At 42.3% G+C, this 17704-nt stretch overlaps 1 protein-coding gene and 1 long non-coding RNA gene across 2 annotated transcripts in view; one reads left to right on the top strand and one right to left on the bottom strand.

Moving 5' to 3' along the window:
* The window catches only part of LOC149438241 (gamma-aminobutyric acid receptor subunit alpha-3-like), a 79999-nt gene that overhangs the window by 59470 nt on the left and 2825 nt on the right, over window positions 1-17704 (top strand). The window contains exons 8-10 of the mRNA XM_089660096.1: window positions 2157-2300; window positions 6396-6548; window positions 11457-11668. Coding sequence (XP_089516222.1) covers window positions 2157-2300; window positions 6396-6548; window positions 11457-11668 — 509 coding nt within the window. The remainder of the gene's footprint in view (window positions 1-2156; window positions 2301-6395; window positions 6549-11456; window positions 11669-17704) is intronic.
* The window catches only part of LOC149438238 (uncharacterized), a 56921-nt gene continuing 41507 nt past the window's right edge, over window positions 2291-17704 (bottom strand). The window contains exons 3-5 of the long non-coding RNA XR_016307941.1: window positions 16456-16706; window positions 11452-11661; window positions 2291-2812 (exon numbers count right to left, since the gene is read on the bottom strand). This is a non-coding gene — a long non-coding RNA (uncharacterized LOC149438238). The remainder of the gene's footprint in view (window positions 2813-11451; window positions 11662-16455; window positions 16707-17704) is intronic.

Here is a 17704-nt window from a genome sequence, read left to right as displayed (position 1 = left end):
TGCTTTATACACATGGGGAGCAGGAGCTAGAAAAGAACACTTCAACTTTTTTTCCAAAGTCTTTAGACCAGATATGTGATGCATTGAGTCCTCTTCCCTTTTTGCCTCCCATCCTGGTGGTGAGTCCTCAATTAGGCAGATGTCTCCCATACATGTTCATATGAGCAGTGAGCAGCCTGGACTTTGGCATTTTTTTCTGCTGCTAATTCCCTACATGGAATATGCGATGTCATCTGAGCACCTCTATCTTGTTGGTTTTTTTTTTTTTTTTCAATTATTCAGAGAACGGCCCCAGCCAGTGGCAGCGCAGGTCTCTGCATTATTACTCTGTGATTTCAGGGTGTCATTGTGACGCCCCTCAGGGGCAGGTCCATGACTTCCTGCATTCACAGGATCACCTCAGTCTTTCAGATTTAGTGATAGTGGGTGCCCTTAAACCTGGAAGACTGAGCACAGAAAAAGATGTGTTGCAGGGGACAGGTACAGACTGAAGGGGGGCTGATTTTAAAAGTTTAAAACCAACTGAGGGACCATTTTAAAAATAACCCCTAAAGCCCCAAATTGGGCTTTAAGTTAATTCGGGACTCATGAGTTGTTAAATACATGTTCTGTATTTTACTGAGCAACCAACGCCTAGCTTATTGAGTGGCTCTGTCCAAAGCAAAAGAGATTGATTGATAGATAATAGGTAGATAGAGAGAAAGATGGAGAGATAGATGGATAGAGAGAGAGATGAGGAGATAGATGGATAGATAGGGAGATGGGGAGATAGATAGACCTTTTAAGCCTCTCGACAGGACATCACCTCTATCAGCAGCTCATAGATAGATAGATAGATAGATAGATAGATAGATAGACCCTTTAAGCCTCTTGGCAGGACATCACCTCTATCAGCAGGTCATTGATAGATAGATGGGGAGATAGATAGATAGATAGATAGATAGATAGATAGATAGATAGATAGATAGATAGATAGATAGATAGATAGATAGACCCTTTAAGCCACTCGGCAGGACATCACCTCTCTCAGCAGCTCAATGATTGATAGATAGACCCTTTAAGCCTCTCCAAAGGACATCACCTCTATCAGCAGCTCATTGATTGATAGATAGACCCTTTAAGCCTCTTGGCAGGACATCACCTCTATCAGCAGGTCATTGATAGATAGATAGATAGATAGATAGATAGATAGATAATAGATAGATAGATAGATAGATAGATAGATAGATAGATAGATAGATAGACCCTTTAAGCCACTCGGCAGGACATCACCTCTATCAGCAGGTCATTGATAGATAGATAGATGGAGAGATAGATAGATACTTTAAGCCTCTTGGCAGGACATCGCCTCTATCAGCAGGTCATTGATAGATAGATAGATAGATAGATAGATAGAGAGATAGATAGAGAGATGAGGAGATAGATGGATGGATAGATAGATAGATAGATAGAGAGATGAGGAGATAGATGGATAGAAAGAGAGATGGGGAGATAGATAGACCCTTTAAGCCTCTCAACAGGACATCACCTCTATCAGCAGCTCATTGATTGATAGATAGGTTGATAGATAGGTAGATAGATAGACCCTTTAAGCCTTTCGACAGGACATCACCTCTATCAGCAGCTCATTGATAGATATATAGATAGATAGATAGATAGATAGATATATAGACCCTTTAAGCCTCTCGGCAGGGCAATACCTCTATCAGCAGGTCATTGATAGATGGATGGATGGATGGATGGATAGATAGATAGAGAGAAAGACCCTTTAAGCCTCTCGACAGGACATCACCTCTATCAGCAGCTCATAGATAGAAAAATAGGTGCAACTACATAATGGGGCCCCAATGCATAGAGGGCTCAGCACGTCTAGCTGCAGAGTAATTGGACAGTTGGCAAAAATATCTTAATAAAATGAAAGTATGGCCACCTCCATATGGTTACACTGAAGGAATATATGAAGGCAGTCACAATTTTGCATCACTATGGGAATTGCCTGTGAGTTAGATTAGAATGATGGGGGGCACTTAATGATTAGATAGACAGATAGATAGATGTTCCAAGTTTTCTAGATAAACAATAATAGTTTTTTTCCTACTTTATGGATACGTGGTGGACAGTTCTAATCCCCAGGGACCTGTGTGCTTGTTCTACAGATGCCTACCCCAGTACAGAAGTGGTTTATGCTTGGACGAATGGCTCTGACAAATCAGTTGCTGTAGCCCCGGATGGCTCCAGACTCAACCAATATGACCTGCTTGGCCTGGTGTTAGGAACTGAGACCATCCGATCGAGTACAGGTAAGCTTTATTATATGTAAAGATGACAGACAGCAATGATGAGAATTATTGAATGAAATGGTAAAACTGGAGGTGATACATTCCATGAGTACATACAGTATGTGAGGACACTGGTCGTCTGAACCATTTGGTGATCCATTTGGACAAAATACACTAAAGGGATACTTATCCTTCTTCATCTTCGGATTATACCTCCCATACTGGCAGCCGGCCTATGCTTCATCTAATCTCTTCCTTTCATTTCATGATGGGAGGAAATGTATTCTGAGGCCATTCATCTGTTTATGCCGGTCTTTGGACATCTGATTTAAGTTGCAACTTAAACTTGTTTCTAGAGGATTTGAAAATCTGGTCTATCTCCCTTCCATCAAAGGTCTCTCTCTTATGCCTCCTCTCAGCCCGGATGGACACAATTGTATCTTGAACCTTCTCAGATTGTTTTTAGATTTGATGGATATCTGTCATACTTGAGTTTAATGTTTTGAAGAAGCCGTAGTTACCACGAAACGCGTCTGAAAAAACAAAGGACAAAAGTATAAGTCTGTAGTATGAACAGTGTATTCTTTTTATTGATGAGATGTGCACATATATGTTTTTAACCCCTTGCCCTCCAGAGGGACTCTCCCCCCCCCCCCCCCCCCACCCCCTTCCTGACCAGGCCATTTTTTGTGATATGGCGCCGTGTTACTTTAACTGACAATTGCACGGTCATGCAACACTGCAGCCAAATGAAATTTATGGCCTTTTTTTCCTACAAATTGAGCTTTCTTTCGGAGTTATTTGATTGCCTGTGCGTTTTTATTTTGTGCGCTATAACAAAAAAAAAATTAATCGACAATTTTGAGAAAGAGAAAACAATATTTTTGACTTTTTGCTATGAAACATGTCCAGTAAAAAAATTTACAAAATCTAATTTTGTCATAAATTTAGGCCAAAATGTGTTCTGCGACATGTCCTTGCTAAAAAGAAAATCCCAATACGTGTAAATTGGTTTACGTAAAAGTTTTAGCATTTACAAATGGCGGTATTCATATTGGAATTTTTAAAAACTTATAGTGGGACTGCAGCGGGCATTCTGACACTGGGGGGGGGACTGACTTGGTGTCACTGACTTCCCCAGTGACACCAATAGAGTGAAAAAAAAAAAGCACGGACACTACTAATGGCACTGGGCAGGAAGGAGTTAACATTTAGGTGATCAAAGGGTTAACTGTGTGCTGTTTTATTTGTGTCTGTGTGTTTGTGCTTCACTGTAATCACACTGCTTTGGATGGCTGTGTATACATACATTGTATACATACAGTTATCCTCCCTGTTGGAGATGCTCAGCAATCACCGGGCACTGGTGATTGACAGCTGCAGCCATGATGGTGGCGCGGGTTGAGCTCGCCTCCTACCCGGAATTGCTAAATCATGTACAATATCTCCCAGACGTGAGTCCACCCCTCACATTTTTGTAAATATTTTATTCTATCTTTTCATGTGACAACACTGAAGAAATGACACTTTGCTACAATGTGACGTAGTCAGTGTACAGCTTCTATAACATGTAAATTTGCTATCCCCTCACAATAACTCAACACCCCGCCATTAATGCCTAAACCACTGGCAACAAAAGTGAGTCCACCCTAAGTGACAAGGTCCAAATTGGGCCCAAAGTGTCAATATTTTGTGTGGCCGCCATTGTTTTCCAGCACTGCCTTAACCCTCTTGGGAATGGAGCTCACCAGAGCTTCACAGGTTGCCACTGGAGTCCTCTTCCACTTCTCCATGACGTCATCACGGAGCTGGTGGATGTTAGAGACCTTGTGCTCCTCCACCTTCCATTTGAGGATGCCCCACAGATGTTCAATAGGGTTTAGGTCTGGAGACATGCTTGGCCAGTCCATCACCTTTACCCTCAGCTTCTTTAGCAAGGCAGTGGTGGTCTTGGAGGTGTGTTTGGGGTCGTTATGTTGGAATATTGCCCTGTGGCCCAGTCTCCGAAGGGAGGAGATCATGCTCTGCTTCAGTATGTCACAGTACATGTTGGCATTCATGGTTCCCTCAATGAACTGTAGCCCCCCAGTGCCAGCAGCACTCATGCAGCCCCAGACCATGACACTCCCACCACCAGTAATCCATGTCCTTAGTCTGCTTGTCTTCAGCAAACTGTTTGCGGGATTTCTTGTGCATCATCTTTAGAAGAGGCCTCCTTCTGGGATGACAGCCATGCAGACCAATGTGATGCAGTGTGTGGCGTATGGTCTGAGCACTGACAGGCTGACCCCCCCCCCCCAACCTCTGCAGCAATGCTGGCAGCACTCATACGTCCATTTCCCAAAGACCTCTGGATATGACGCTGAGCACGTGCACTCAACTTCCTTGGTGGACCATGGCGAGGCCTGTTCTGAGGGGAACCTGTCCTGTAAACCGCTGTATGGTCTTGGCCACCGTGCTGCAGCTCAGTTTCAGGGCAATCCTCTTATAGCCTAGGCCAGGGGTTTCAAACTGGTGGTCCTCCAAAGAAAAGTCCCATCATGCCTCTAGCATTGGGAGTCATGCTTGTAACTGTCAGTCTTGCAATGCCTCATGGGACTTGTAGTTTGGCAACAGCTGGAGGGCCGCCAGTTTGACATCCGTGGCCTAGGCCATCTTTAATTTGAGAAACAATTCTTTTTTTTCAGATCCTCAGAGAGTTCTTTGCCATGAGGTGCCATGTTGAACTTCCAGTGACCAGTATGAGAGAGTGAGAGCGATAAGACCAAATGTAACCCACCTGCTCCCCATTCTCACCTGAGACCTTGTAATACTAATGAGTCACATGACCCCGGGGAGGGAGAATGGCTAATTGGGCCCAATTTGGACCTTGTCACTTAGGGGTGGAGTCACTTTTGTTGCTAGCGGTTTAGACATTAATGGTGATGTGTTGAGTTATTTTGAGGGGACAGCAAATTTACATGTTATACAAGCTGTACACTGACTACGTCACATTGTAGCAAAGTGTCATTTCTTCAGTGTTGTCACATGAAAAGATAGAATCAAAGACTTACAAAAATGTGAAGGGCGGACTCACTTCTGGGAGATACTGTGTATATCCGTGATTTTGCGCGCCCGTGCCGCCCTGTAGCAATATGTCTGCTATAGGGCAGTCGGGAAGCTGTTAATGTATGTTTCATAATAAAACAAAATTTACATTTTTTTATATCTAACTCATGATTTCGATGCTGTTTTTCAGAGCTATATAAAGATATCAGTGGGTCACCCTAGAACACCCCGTTTTCTAGTTTTTTTTTTTTTTACACATTCCATGAATTATACGGTTTTGAAACATGAAATCATTTATTCACTTTTCTGTTCATCTATCCATATCAATCTTAGATATAATCCAAAGAGGTCATCGTGGTATCTTACCGGTCCCTCAACATTTTAATGTGTGCACCCATATCTATTAGGAGCCTGAAAACACCCCTGCAGGGCTGTGAATAAGGGGGTATCACCAGTCCTCCTGTATGGGGCCCAGGCCAGCAGGGGGGCCCAGGCAGCTGGGTGAATCAGATGAGGACAGGGAGGGTGATCGGCACAGCAGGGAGCAATTACTGGAACCGATGTATGACTCTCCCTGCAGCAGCTGAAAGCCGGCTTCTTCTCTTCTCCCTCTTGCTGGCTTTCAGCTGCTGCAGAGAGAGCCATACAGGGGATTGGTTCCAGTAATTGCCCCCCGCTGCACCTGCACCCCCTGAGTGCACCCATCCCCACAGTGCTGCTGGCTTCCCTCTCCTTTCCACTAACAGCTGCAAGCACACAATATGATTCTGTAAGATGGAGAGAGGGGAAGGGTCCCGTAAATATGTCACATTTACCAACCCGATGCTTTCCCGAATGAACACAATGAGTGAGTGGCACCAATCACTCACTGTTAATTTATAACTGTGTTGTTTTTTTTTTTGGGGGGGGGGGGGAAGCTGTCAGGTTGGCTGTATGGGGCCCCATGGTTTCTAACAGCAGCCTTGCACCCCTATCTCTCTATCGTCACTCGTTGTTTTAAAAAATTTATAAAACGAAACTCTTCATTATGTTTTAATTAAAGAGTTCTTTTTATTCTGCCTCCGCTAGGTGAATATATTGTCATGACTACTCACTTCCACCTGAAGAGAAAAATTGGATACTTCGTTATACAGACCTATCTGCCGTGTATAATGACCGTCATCCTGTCACAAGTGTCTTTCTGGCTTAACAGGGAGTCGGTCCCAGCCAGGACCGTGTTCGGTAAGTTCAATGATTCAGGAAATATAAACATGCAATCATTCTTTTTGTTCCTTCCGTCTTTGGATGTATTTGGATTGGCCCCCTAGTTCCAGTGAAAGGAACTATTTAAGGCAGTGTTTCTCAACTCCAGTCCTCATGGACCCCCAACAGGTCATGTTTTCAGGATTTCCATTATTTTGCACAGGTGATTTGATCAGTTTCACTGCCTTAGTAATTACCACAGCTGTTTCATCTGAGGGAAATCCTGAAAACATGACCTGTTGGGGGTCCATGAGGACTGGAGTTGAGAAACACTGCTTTAAGGCGACATTTTGGACACTTTTTTATGCTCCCAACTTTGTGGGAAGAGTTTGGGGACGGCCCCTTCCTGTTCCAACATGACTGTCACCTGGGGGGGGGGGGGATGCAGCCTGACACTTGGAGGGTTGAGGGCCTTATGATACCGTTAGTCCCTTTTTCATTCCTATGGTCCTCTCTCACTTTAATCTGTATGGTTATACTGTCTACTTGGGTCCCAAATCCTACTCCATGGAAGTCGTGGTTTCCATGCACTGCACTGATGATGGCCAAAAAGCCTGAAACAACTCTATGCAGTTTGGAATAAATGGCTCAATAATATCACTCTATAGTTTGGAGGTCCTTTTGGCTGATGGGAATTAACCAGTTGTGGACCGGCCCATGTAGCTTTACTGCTACTGGGCGGCCATTCTGTGCAGAATCACATATATGTACGTGATTCCAAATATGGAAGAAAAATATATTTGAAATGTATATTAAAAATATTCTTCCCAAATATATTGACATATATTTGAAATACTACAATTTTGGCCGTATTCAATATATTTCAATATTTTCAGTAAAAATCATCTTAGTTTTTAGGAAATGGGAAGGAATGAGAAATGTGAATAATATTCTATACACAATAAATCCAGTTCAGCAGGGACCGGACGAATTTCGATTCACGCATTGACACCCTGGTTGTACATTAGTCGATCCATCGATAGCCTTGTACACAACCAGGCCTGACGGGTTTTTCTGAAACAATTAACGCCTCCGGCTATGGCTGGCAACCATCATTGTGTTTTGCCTGCAGGGAAGGCTCCCCATTGGCCGAACGCTGCGGGAGGGATTTTCCCATCAACTGTGTAAATGGGGGGGATCATTTTCTTTCCTCCCACCTGATGGACGGCCTTACTCACTTGGAGAGATTTTTGATTCCTTTGGTATCTTCTCACCATAACCTGTGTGGTTATTCTGTGTTGTAATTTTACGGTGCATACTTACCCTTTTCAGATACACTACATTGCCAAAAGTATTGGCCCCGCCCTCCACATCATGTGATTCAGGTGTTCCAATCCCCTCCATGGCCATAGATGTACACCATCAAGCCCCTAGGCATGCAGACTGCTTCTACAAACATTAGTGAAAGAATGGGTCGCTCTCAGGAGCTCAGGGACTCCAAGCGTGGTCCCGTGATAGGTGGTCACCTGTGCAATAAGTCCATCCATGACATTTCCTGGCTACTAAATATTCCACGCTCAACTGTTAGTGGGATTATAACAAAGTGGAAGCCACTGGGAATAACAGCAACTCAGCCACCAAGTGGTAGGCCACGTCACATGACAGAGCGGGGTCAGCGCATGCTGAAGCGCACAGTGTGCAGAAGTCACCAACTGTCTGCAGAGCCAATAGCTAAAGACCTCCAAACTTGGTGTGGCCTTCAGATGAGCCCAACAACAGTGCGTAGAGAGCTTCATGGAATGGTTTTCCATGGCCGAGCAGCTGCATCCAAGCCTTCCATCACCAAGTGCAATGCAAAGCATCGGATGCAGTGGTGTAAAGCACGCCGCCACTGGACTCTAGAGCAGAGGAGACGTGCTCTCTGGAGCGACCAATCACACTTCTCTGTCTGGCAATCCGATGGATGTGTCTGGGTTTGGTGGTGGCCAGGAGAACGGTACTTGCCTGACATTGTGTCAAATGTAACATTTGGTGGAGGGGGATTATGGTGTGGGGTTGTTTTTCAGGGGTTGGGCTTGGCCTCCTAGTTCCAGTGAAGGGAACTCTTAAGGCGACATTTTGGACAATTTCATGCTGCCAACTTTGTGGGAAGAGTTTGGGTATGGCCCCGTCCTGTTCCAACATGACTGCGCAACAGTGCACAAAGCAAGGTCCATAAAGACATGGAGGAGCCAGTTTGGGGTGGAGGAACTTGACTGTCCTGCACAGAGTCCTGACCTCAACCCCATAGAACACCTTTGGGATGAATTAGAGTGGAGACTGCGAGCCAGGCCTCCTCCCCCGACATCAGTGCCTGACCTGACAAATGTGCTTCTGGAAGAATGGTCCAACCTTCCCATAGACACCCTCCTAAACCTTGTGGACGGCCTTCCCAGAAGAGGTGAAGCTGTTATAGCTGCAAAGGGCGGGGCCAACTCAATATTGAACCAGATGTGAGGAGGTCGGGTGACCCCGATGGGATGGATGGATGGATGGATGGCTGAGCAAGTGCGTAGTCAGACAGGCCGAGTCGGTAACGTAGAGGACGGTAGGGTACAAGGGGGCAGGCAGAGAATCGTCGGGTCACACGCCAGGTCAGCAACAGGAGGTCAGATCTAATGAGGGGCATCCAGGGAGAGAGGTCAGGCAAGCAAGGGTCTGGGCAGGAGAAAGCAGCAGGTCAAGAAACAATCCGGGTCAATAAACTTACTAGGCACAGGTACAGAATCACAGGAAGCAGGTAAGACCAGAAGGCAACGAAATGACAGCTCAGGGACCTTTAAATATCCCGCCCTGCGCTGCCATTGGTGCCCAGCGGGCGGCCGCGGCTTCTACTGCGCATGCGCGAACTCGAACGCCGCGGCCGGCCCGGACCTAGTGCCCGTGTACAGGGCGGAGCAGTGCGCCTGCGCCGGGACCATCGCGGCAGGGATCGAGGAGATCCCTGACACCAAGATTTATGAAGAAACATGATTTTTTTGCAAAATTTTATAAGAAAACCCCTTTTTTTTAAATTTAATTTTTTACTAAAAATATAGATGAATACATTTTGGCCAAGATTTATGAAGAAAGATGATTTATTTGCTAAATTTTATAAGAAAAACCTTTTTTCAAAATTTTATACTAAAAAGATAGATGAATACATTTTGGAAAAGATTTATGAAGAAAGATGATTTATTTGCTAAATTTTATAAGAAACACTTTTTTTCAAAATTTTTTTACTAAAAAGATAGATGAATACATTTTGGCCAAGATTTATGAAGAAAGATGATTTATTTGCTAAATTTTATAAGAAAACCCCTTTTTGTTTTTTGTTTTTTTGGACTTTCTCATTTATATAGCAAAAAAAATAAAAATCCCAGTGGTGAATAAATACCACCTAAATAAAGTTTTATCTGTCTCAAAAAAAGCTAAAAAATTCATATGGGTACAGTGTTGCATGACTGCGCAATTGTCATTCAAAGTGTGATGGCGCTGAAAGCTGAAAATTGGCCTGGACTGGAAGGGGGTGAAAGTGTCCGGACTGGAAGGGGGCAAAAGCGACCGGACTGGAAGGGGGGGGGGATAGTGTCCGGACTAGAAGTGGTTAATAAGAAAAAAGAAAAAAAAAACGCAGAAAAAGTCAAGGTTATGTGAGGTCACTGGACCTTTTCTCGGGGTTCTAGGAAAGCCATTCCATAACTATACAAGGATGTGTCCTTGCATGATTTGGAACCCTCGGCTTTCCCAAGATCCTGGTAGTGAAGTCAAGCTCACCTAGATGACCCGTCTAGAATCCGGGGTATAAGGTAGGTTATTTTCAATTTTATTCAGTTTTATTTATTTAGCATGGGGCAGGGGGTCTTCTAGTTAAGTGGGCCTTGCGTTTTAATGCAAAGTCCACTTTAAAGGGTCCTTTAGAACCACAGTGCCTAGCAGAGAACATGCTATCTGGTAGACTTGAAAGTTGCTTTTGCAGATGATTCCGCGGAATGTGAGGTGATCTGCTTCATACCTGGTGGTCATGCCCACGTCTCAAAGGGGTTTTGGTTCACAGTATTTGGCCTTTTATACTCTATCTTCCATATTCCCATCCCGAAAGATGCAAAATCAGCCTTGGTACATTGCCCGATTGTGGGGTTGTATGTTCGCCAACAGAAACTGGCCAACTACGTATCCATAGCCGCCAAACGGGTCCTAGCCAAAGCATGGAAGTCACCCTCTGTCCCTTTCTATATGGTCAAGCTTACCCTGACTACCTTGATGATGCATGAAAAGATGGCCAGCGTTGTATGTAGCTCACATGCTTAATTTCTGAAAGTTTGACATCCTTGGTGGACCTACGAGTTCCTTACCCTTTTCCAGTTTGCCTTGGGGGCTCCTTAAATTTCAATTGTAACCCAGGCCTGCAGGAGACTACTCCTTTCTCTATGTTTCTGGTTTTCACTTTTTCTCCTTTTCTGTTTTTTTTTTCCCTTCAGTTTTTCTAATTCTTTTTTCTTTAAGTGAAATATTAGATTGATGCCATTAATACCTACCATTTGTCCTCCCGGGACTTGCTTCTGGGACATTGAAGCCGTACTGTGGCTTCAGTCTGCATTATACTAATCTGTAGTGCTCTAAAAATGTTATACCGCTTGTTATTTGTTCACCCTTTGACCTTTAACCCCTGCGCGGGGGGCGAACAGTTGATTTGTATTGATCCGCTTTTTAATAAAATATTGACACAGAAAGTTGCTTTTGGAGCTCTAAATGATGGGAGACCTCAGCCTCCTGGAGAGGTAAGTACTGAAATTCTATTTTTACAAGGTATCCTTTGTTTTTTTTACAGAGGCGACAAGTATTTATTTCTAAAATGTATAGATCTCATCTGTGAGTGCGGTGACTTTATGCAACATGCTTGTATGACAGCTTTTCTCTTTACCTTAGGAGTCACTACTGTTCTGACCATGACGACACTGAGCATCAGCGCACGGAACTCGCTGCCCAAGGTTGCCTACGCTACAGCAATGGATTGGTTTATGGCGGTGTGCTATACTTTTGTCTTCTCCGCACTTATTGAGTTCGCCACAGTCAATTATTTCACGAAAAGGGGCTGGGCCTGGGATGGTAAAAGAGCCCAGGAAGGCCAGACCTTCAAGGTAAGGAAATAAAAAAAAATATATATATTTCAGGTACTTACATAGCGCCATCAATTTATGCAGCACTTTACATATATATAGTACATTCACATCAGTCCCTAACCCTCAAGGAGCGTACAATCTAAGGTCCCTAACTCACATTCATACATACACATACTAGGGACAATTTAGACAGGAGCCAATTCCCCTACCAGCATGTCTTTGAACTGTTGGAGGAAACCGGCGTGCCCAGAGGAAGCCCACGCAGGCACAGGGAGAACATGCAAATTCCAGGCAGATGGTGCTGTGGTTGGGATTTGAACCGACGACCCCAGTACTGCCAGGTGGAAGTGCTTGTGGTTAGCACTTCCACCTGGCAGTACTGGGGTCGTCGGAAAATAGGAAATTTGTAATACGTTGGCTATATCTATGTGCCACACCGCTTTTGTAATTCCATCATATATAAAAAAAAAAATATATACTGTATCTTGTAGTCTGGATTTTTGAGGCACAACTATATTTTTTATTATATGATTTCACTCTAGGAAGATGAAAGATAAAATCAGGCTGGTCAGTAGTAGCAAGTTCTCCTGTTTCAAAGAAATGAAAAGGACAGTATTGTTGTACAGTACATATGGTACTTCCTTTATTTATTATACACATCATACAAAACGCAATAAAAAGGAACAATGAAAATTTTGCACTCCCTCTATATAGTCTAAATGCAGCTCTAAAACAAGTGCTGTCAATGCTCAATTATATCATATTCTACATATAGCAGAAATATAATATAAATATAAAATATAAAAAAATTGTGCTATATATTTAAAAAGGAAATGTATTTGTTTTATATTAAGTCAGGCAATTATGATATATGGTATTTTAATATTTGGGATTTTTTTTTTTAACCAGTAGGTGAAGTTCTCCTACTCCTGTTCTCATTTTCCCCCATCTCTTTACAGCCTGTTAAAATAAACAGTTGTTAATAGACCACAATAGCTGAAGCTGAAATTTAATTTGGTTGTAAGGGCTCAGGGTTAGAAAACCTTCTGTGTGCAGCAGCCCCCTTTAGTCCCATCGCGATCCAGCAATGTGCATGAGAGCCTCAGCTCCCTGGGGACTCTCCTTCCTAATTTGCTAAGACAGCAGCGGGAGCCACAATCACAGCCAGTGAGCCAATGAGAAAAGAGATGGGAGCGAACCTGCTTTAGTGCCCCCATAGCAAGCTATTCGTACTGGGGGCACTAGGCAGAATGGAGGGGCCAGAAGCACAGGCAGGGGACCCAAGCAGAGGAGGATCGGGACTGCTCTGTGCAAAACCATCACACAGAGCAGGTATGTATAACATGTTTGTTATTCTTTTTAAAAAATTGCCTTTAATATCAAAAGGGGACGTTCTGCTCTTCCTACTCCTCCACATTTGGATTTTATTATTTTTTTTGGGGGGGGGGGTTGTGAGTATCTGGCTTTCACAGGTACCCCCTAGCACTCTGTGTGTGTCCATTCTGATAGTTCAGATCGGATCCCGCAAGACGTCAAAGCCAGCTGCCCATAGTTAAAATGCCGGTGAAGAAACTGACTCAGGTGAGGGCAGCTCTGGATCCCTAGATAGTTGAGTGTCTGTTTATTAAAAGTCAGCAGTTGGTTCTGGCCAGCTCCGTGGATTGCTTCAAAAAAAGTCCTGGATTCTTTCTTAGATACACAGAATATAACTGGATAGTAACATTTATAGGGAAAGTTGATCCAGGGAATATCCGATTGCCTCTCGGGGGATCAGGAAGGAATTGTTTTCCCATGCAGGAGCAAATTGGATCGTGCTTTGCTGGGTTTTTTTTACCTTCCTCTGGATCAACTGTGGGTGTAGGATTATAAATTTTTTTTTTAATGGTTGAACTGGATGGACTTTTGTCTTTTTTTCAGCCAGACTAACTATGTAAATAGCAGCTACAGTTTTTGTAGCAAAAAGAAGGAGCCTTTGGGTAGAGAACCCACAAGAAAAGCGGTCCACCAGAGAACAAACCTGCGGCTTATAAACAATTGTTTATTAGCAAAATATATACCAAGTATCAAAAATACAAATACTTGTCCACCCTGCACAGTAAAACAAAAATGACAACGTTGCTGTGTGATAAAAACACCCACCCCGGCATAGAGGCAAACTCTCCACTCACGCAGGACACACAAATATGAAATTGCAGATAGCAAAGATTGTATACGGGCTTATGAGGCCTTATAATAGGCTAATAAAGCTAGATCGATCAAAGGTAAAGACCGATTACCACATGGAAGGAATGATGAACATATAAAAGGTGATAGTCCATCAATTATGGCCAATATGGTGCCTAATGTCGACGTCTGTGACCATGAGGGCAGTCTATGTATCCTATAAACGATGTAGTGCAATAAATGCTGACCCATATGTTCCTGAGGGGAATGGCCCCCATATGCATTCAAATAATGATGAATGTCACAGTAGTGCTGTAATGGGTGGCAGACTGGTGTCACACAGTGGATCACAAGGCAGTGGGATTGACCAAAAAAGCAGCAGTCAGGGATTAACCACTTGCTGTCCGCCTACTGTTTTTAAACGGCAGGACGGTGTCACTCTAGGGGCGGGTTGCCGTTCATAAACGGCACCCGCATTTTCTAGTTGTGCGCGCTCCCTCAGAGCGCGCAGCATCGCGATCCGGTGCCCGCTGTGTCCTCCGGACACAGTGGAAAACTGATCGTCGGACAGGACCTCTGTGTGAGGTCCCGATCATGTGATCACTGATTGGCCAATCAGTGATCATATGCAGAGTAGTAAGCAAGATGTCACTTGTGACATCATTGCTTACTACGTGTGAAATCTATGAATGATCACAGAGGTCACATGGTACAAGCTGTGACCAATCACAGCTCACTCAGTAGTACTCAATGGCTGTAAGAATGCAGCTAGAGAGAAGGAGAAATGATTGCTGTAAAAGCAAGTAGTACAGTGTCACCATCGTGAGACTGTACTGCTAGGGTGACAGTATGTAAAAAAAACAAAAAAAAAAACAAATAATATAAAAAAAAGTAAACAAAAAATGTTTTGAAATTATGATTTTTGGTTATAAACTAATTTGTGTTTTGTTTTTTTACTAAAAAGATAACGGAATAAATTTTGGCCAAGATTTATGATGAAATATTATTTATTTGCAAAACTTAAAAAAAAAACACTTTTTTTCAAAATTTTTGGACTTTTTCATTTAAATAGCAAAAAAAAAAAAAAATCCCAGGGGTGAATAAATACCACTAAAATAAAGCTTTATCTGTCTCAAAAAAAGCTAAAAAAATTCATATGGGTACAGTGTTGCATGACCGCGCAATTGTCATTCAAAGTGTGATAATGCTGAAAGCTGAAAATTGGCCTGGACAGGAAGGGGGTGAAAGTGTCTGGACTGGAAGGGGTGAAAGTGTCTGGACTGGAAGGGGTGAAAGTGTCCGGACTGGAAGGGGGGGAAAGTGTCCGGACTGGAAGGGGGGGAAAGTGTCCGGACTGGAAGGGGGGGAAAGTGTCCGGACTGGAAGTGGTTAAAGACCCGGATTGTGGGTGAGCATAGGCATTGGGCCATAGCCCTTCACTGCATACAGGCAGACCAAATAGGGACAATGGGTGAATAAAGCTCAACAGAGCAATCAACATCAAGGGAACCCATATGGAAGAAAAATATATTTTAAAAATATTCTTCCCAAATATATTGACATATATTTGTAATGGTACAATTTTGGCCGTATTCAAAAATATTATAATATATTGTTATTAATATAATATATTTAAAAAAACAAAAAAATATATATATAAATATATATATATATTTTTTTATATTATAATATTATATTAATATAATATATTATATTTTTGAATACGGCCAAAATTGTAGCATGTTGAAATGCGTTTTTATTACCTCCTCAGTTGTCGCTCACTTTGGTCTTATATAGTCTATAATGTATGTAGTTGTATATAGAATGCATTATTTATCTATCAAAACGTGTTTCCCAGTGCTGAGCCTTTCATCCACTTTCTAAATTGTTGTGTTGTACATTTCAAAAGCAAATATAAAAGACTAGTAGTGGTGAAAAAAAAAGCACTTGTGGGTTTAACCAATCACATTAATTTTCCTTGTAACCCATATGGAAGAAAAATATATTTGAAATTTATTTTAAAAATACTCTTCTCAAATATATTGCCACATATTTGAAATGCTACAATTTTCAATTTAAAAAAAAAAAAATGATATATATATATATATATATATATATATATATATATATATATATATATATATACATACATACATATACACACACACACACACACACACACACACACACACACACACACACACACATACATTGCATGTTGAAATGCGTTTATATTACAAAATATATGAAAAATATTTTTAAAAATACAGATCTACATTTCTGGAATGCATTAACAAACATATGTAAAAATATATGTTAAAATTACTTTTTTATATGTTAATCTAAAGAATAGATTTAAAAAATATACATTTTTAAAAATATATATTTTTTTAAATATATTCTTCATATTTTTTTAACACACACACACACACACACACACACAAAAAAAAAAAAAAAAAAATATATATATATATATATATATATTGAAATACAGTATATAGAATACGGCCAAAATTGTAGCATTTCAAATATATGGCAATATATTTGGAAAGAATATTTTAAAAATATATTTCAAATGTTTTTCTTCCATATGGGAAGTTCCCAAATATAATAGTAGCCTAGTCCAAATGTGCATAGCTCACCTTTTCAGAGCTCATCACAGGGTTCAGTCAGTGTCCACCCACTGTGTGATGCTGATGGCATTACATGCCCAATTGTATTCCATGAGGATATGGGTCTGTAAGAATTGTGATGGTGTGTCCGGCTTGGCGCGGCTGGATCACAAAGCCGCGAGGAGGAGCCTGGATGGTGGGCGTCACGACGCTGTGACGTCAACACGTTTCACCCACGGGTCACGAGCTTCTTCAGGATGCTGCGGCCATGATATGGAGTACTTATATAGAGACAAAAACATCACTTCCAGATTTAACCAGAAAAAAAACGCAGCCTTAAATGTCATATCAGCAATAATAGTCACCTACTCACGTCAAATACAATTACATTTCTTGTGGGTTCTCTACCCACAGGCTCCTTCTTTTTGCAATTATTGCCTTGGTCCTGAGGAGACCACCCTTAATTTTGGTTGAGTTGGTTAAAACAATACATTTCTTTAAATTTTCTTTTGCAGTGGATCCCAATTTTACTATATTACTAACAGGTTTTGTAGCTGCTGACTTAATTTTCAAACATAAGACTGCAGCACCTCCTTAATGATTCACAGGGGTGACTCAGAAATAACTAATATCAGGCTGTTTAGTTGGAAGTTCCAATCAGACAATGCAGTGCCTCAGGGTATGATGCTACTATATGTGCTGTCTGCTAAGATAACCCATAGTGCTCTGGAAATCCTTTGTCATGCATGCAATAGTATTTGTAAAACAAAGATGCAATATTCATACACTATATGGCCAAAGCTATGTGCACAACCCCTCCAAATTGTGGAGTTCATGTGCTTCCAGTGAAGGGAACAGGTAGTACTTCTACATACAAAGACATTGTACACAATTGTGTTCTTCAACCTTGTGGCAACAGTTCGGGGAAGACCCTTTACAGGCTCTAGCATGACTGTGCCCGTGTGTACAAAGCCAGCTCCATAAAGATATGGTTTGATGAGATTGGTGTGGAGGAACTTGAATGGCCTTCGCAGAGTCCTGACCTCAACCCTACTGAATCTTTGGCCTTCACAGAGTCCTGACCTCAACCCTACTGAATCTTTGGCCTTCACAGAGTCCTGACCTCAACCCTACTGAATCTTTGGCCTTCGCAGAGTCCTGACCTCAACCCTACTGAATCTTTGGCCTTCACAGAGTCCTGACCTCAACCCTACTGAATCTTTGGCCTTCGCAGAGTCCTGACCTCAACCCTACTGAATCTTTGGCCTTCACAGAGTCC

Source organism: Staurois parvus, unplaced genomic scaffold (assembly GCF_062004578.1).
Source record: "Staurois parvus isolate SC_StPar_1 unplaced genomic scaffold, SC_StPar_1.0 ptg001201l, whole genome shotgun sequence".
NCBI lineage: Eukaryota > Metazoa > Chordata > Amphibia > Anura > Ranidae > Staurois > Staurois parvus.
The sequence above is the reverse complement of the archived record's forward strand: the minus strand, read 5'-3'. Positions and strand labels throughout refer to the sequence as shown.